The sequence below is a fragment of the Miscanthus floridulus genome, chromosome 8, assembly GCF_019320115.1.
Source record: "Miscanthus floridulus cultivar M001 chromosome 8, ASM1932011v1, whole genome shotgun sequence".
In the NCBI taxonomy this organism is placed as follows: Eukaryota; Viridiplantae; Streptophyta; class Magnoliopsida; order Poales; family Poaceae; genus Miscanthus; species Miscanthus floridulus.
The window spans coordinates 134,786,830-134,788,995 of NC_089587.1; the positions used below are offsets into that span (position 1 = coordinate 134,786,830).

General features: G+C 40.1%; 1 protein-coding gene across 1 annotated transcript; it reads right to left on the reverse strand.

Annotated features, from left to right (window-relative positions):
* Nucleotides 1-365: 365 nt before the first annotated feature.
* Nucleotides 366-1,359, reverse strand: LOC136469908 (uncharacterized). The gene is made up of 3 exons (XM_066467927.1): nucleotides 1,244-1,359; nucleotides 947-1,123; nucleotides 366-849 (listed from the first exon to the last, which is right to left on the reverse strand). The coding sequence occupies exons 1-3, from the start codon at nucleotides 1,357-1,359 to the stop codon at nucleotides 366-368; spliced, it is 777 nt and encodes a 258-aa protein (XP_066324024.1).
* Between the last annotated feature and the right edge of the window lie 807 nt (nucleotides 1,360-2,166).

The window sequence follows — 2,166 nt, forward strand, 5'->3', positions numbered from 1 at the left end:
GAGGAGTAGTCCATGGGCATGGTGCTTCTATATATATAATCTATCATGCTTTTGTGGGATGTGATCACAAACAGGCAAGTATTTGAACAATGGTGCGAGATGTTAATTTGAAAAATACCTTTGCTTCTGCTACTACTACTTTATTTGAATTTGGGTTGTAAAAACTTTTAATTGTACTTTGATGGATGGTAATGTACTTGTGAACTCTATGTAATATGTGGCATGTATGTTGAATCATGTACAATCTTTGTTATATGATGGCGATGAATCAAGACCCTTTGTGGTACTCAAACGGACTACCGGGTTTATATGGGCTCAAGTATGAAAGTGCGACCGCTTCACGGGCTGCCATTGTACTTGTGCTCTTATAAATTGGATGGTTCTATTACATTGCAAAGCTCCTCATGGTCTTCCTTTAGACTCTCAAGAGAAGCATTTAGCTCATCAAAGGATTGCTTGAGAGCTTTTAGCTCTTTCCTCAATTCTTTGCACTCCTTCCTCTTCATCTCAAGACATTCATGAGCTTGCTCTAGCATGTCTATGAGATCTACCTCCTCATCACTATCACTCTCATCATTTTGTATCTTAGTGGACTTAGCCATGAAGCACGATGGAGTGTCGAAGAGAGAAGGCTTGTTGTTAATGGCGATGCTAGCTAGTGCCTTCTTCTTGGATGTATTCTCATCATCACTAGAATCATCTTCATCCGAAGAGACATCACTATTCCATGTCACTACATAGCCACCACCCTTGTTCTTCTTTTGGAATGTCATTTTCCTCTCCTTCTCTTTCTTTTCCTTCTTATCCTTGTTCTCATCCTCATCATTGTCACTATTAAGGCACAATCCTCTACAACATGATGTTACACTTGTAGCATCTTCTCACATAATCTTTGCTCTTGTTGTTATCTCTTCTCTTTCTTGCACCATAACCCTTCTTTATGAACTTGCCAAACTTGCACACAAAGAGTGCCATAGCCTCATCAACAATATCACTAGCATCTTCGTAATCACTTGATTCTTTCTTTTCTTTGCCCTTGCTCTTTGATAAGGTGCTAGCCTTGAATGCCACACTCTTCTTCTTGTCTTCATCTTCCTTCTTCTCATCCTTGTCAACCCCCTCCCTTTCCACACAGTATGTCTCTTGTATCATGACATCACCTAGTACTTGGTTAGGGGTTAATTGCTTCAATCCTCCTCTTATGATAAGCATTCTCAACATCTCATGTCTTGGAGGTAAGCACATCAAGAACCGGTGAGAGATATCATCATCATTTATCTTCTCACCTAGGCCCTTCAAATCATTGACAATTACTTGCAATCTATGGAACATCTTCAGAATGCTCTCATCATCCTTCATCTTGAAGCTTGTCAACTTGTCCTTGAGGATGTATAGCTTGGCACTCTTGACCGCTGGTGTGCCCTCATAGGTCTCCTCCAATCTCTTCCACACCTCACTAGCTCTATCAAGATCCTCGATTTGCTCAAACACCTTTGTAGATGGTGTTGAGAGCAATTGTATTGCATTGCTTGTTGGCCTTGTCATTATTGGTGAGGTTGGTGGGATCAACAATCACATAGTCATTCTCAGTCACATCTCACATTTGATCATTGATTGAACCAAGATACATCTTCATCTTTCTTTTCCAATAGCTTGTGCCATCAAACAATGGTGGTTTGCCCCCACATGGTTGAACATAACTTCAGCCATCTTTTGACACCAAAGGTTGTTAAGCCTTGATTAAACAGTGACCATGGCTCCAATACCACTTGAAAGGTCCTAATATGGCTAGAGGGGGTGAATAGCCTATGTTGGTATATTTAAGATGCACATAGATAAATCTGCAAGTGCACGGATACCGCTGTAGCTTTCACTCGAAAATATTTGTTTACACCAAAATTTGGGAAGAGGAATATAGGAACTCAAAGCTCCCAAGATTGTGTCATCAAGGAATTGATTGCATAAAGGTTGATACCAGCTGATTCAAATACAGCACTAGAATCGTCTCTCTTCAGATGAAGCTAGCGGATAATGACAAAAGCTACGGTTGGCATCGGGAGAAACAAGTTGGACTCTACAAAAATGGAAAGATTAGGGTCCAAGTTATCTTAAAATAGGAATGTTTTCTCTTATGCTGAAAATTGTAATGAGTCATGCATAAGTAGG

What these genes read in the sequence shown, in the direction of transcription:
- LOC136469908 (XM_066467927.1), bottom strand. Translation starts at nt 1,359, where the DNA reads ATGAAGGATGATGAGAGCATTCTGAAGATGTTCCATAGATTGCAAGTA. An exon ending in ATCTCTCACCGGTTCTTGAT is followed by an intron (nt 1,124 to 1,243) that starts GTGCTTACCTCC and finishes CTGTGTGGAAAG; the next exon opens with GGAGGGGGTTGACAAGGATG. An exon ending in TTTGTGTGCAAGTTTGGCAA is followed by an intron (nt 850 to 946) that starts GTTCATAAAGAA and finishes ATCATGTTGTAG; the next exon opens with AGGATTGTGCCTTAATAGTG.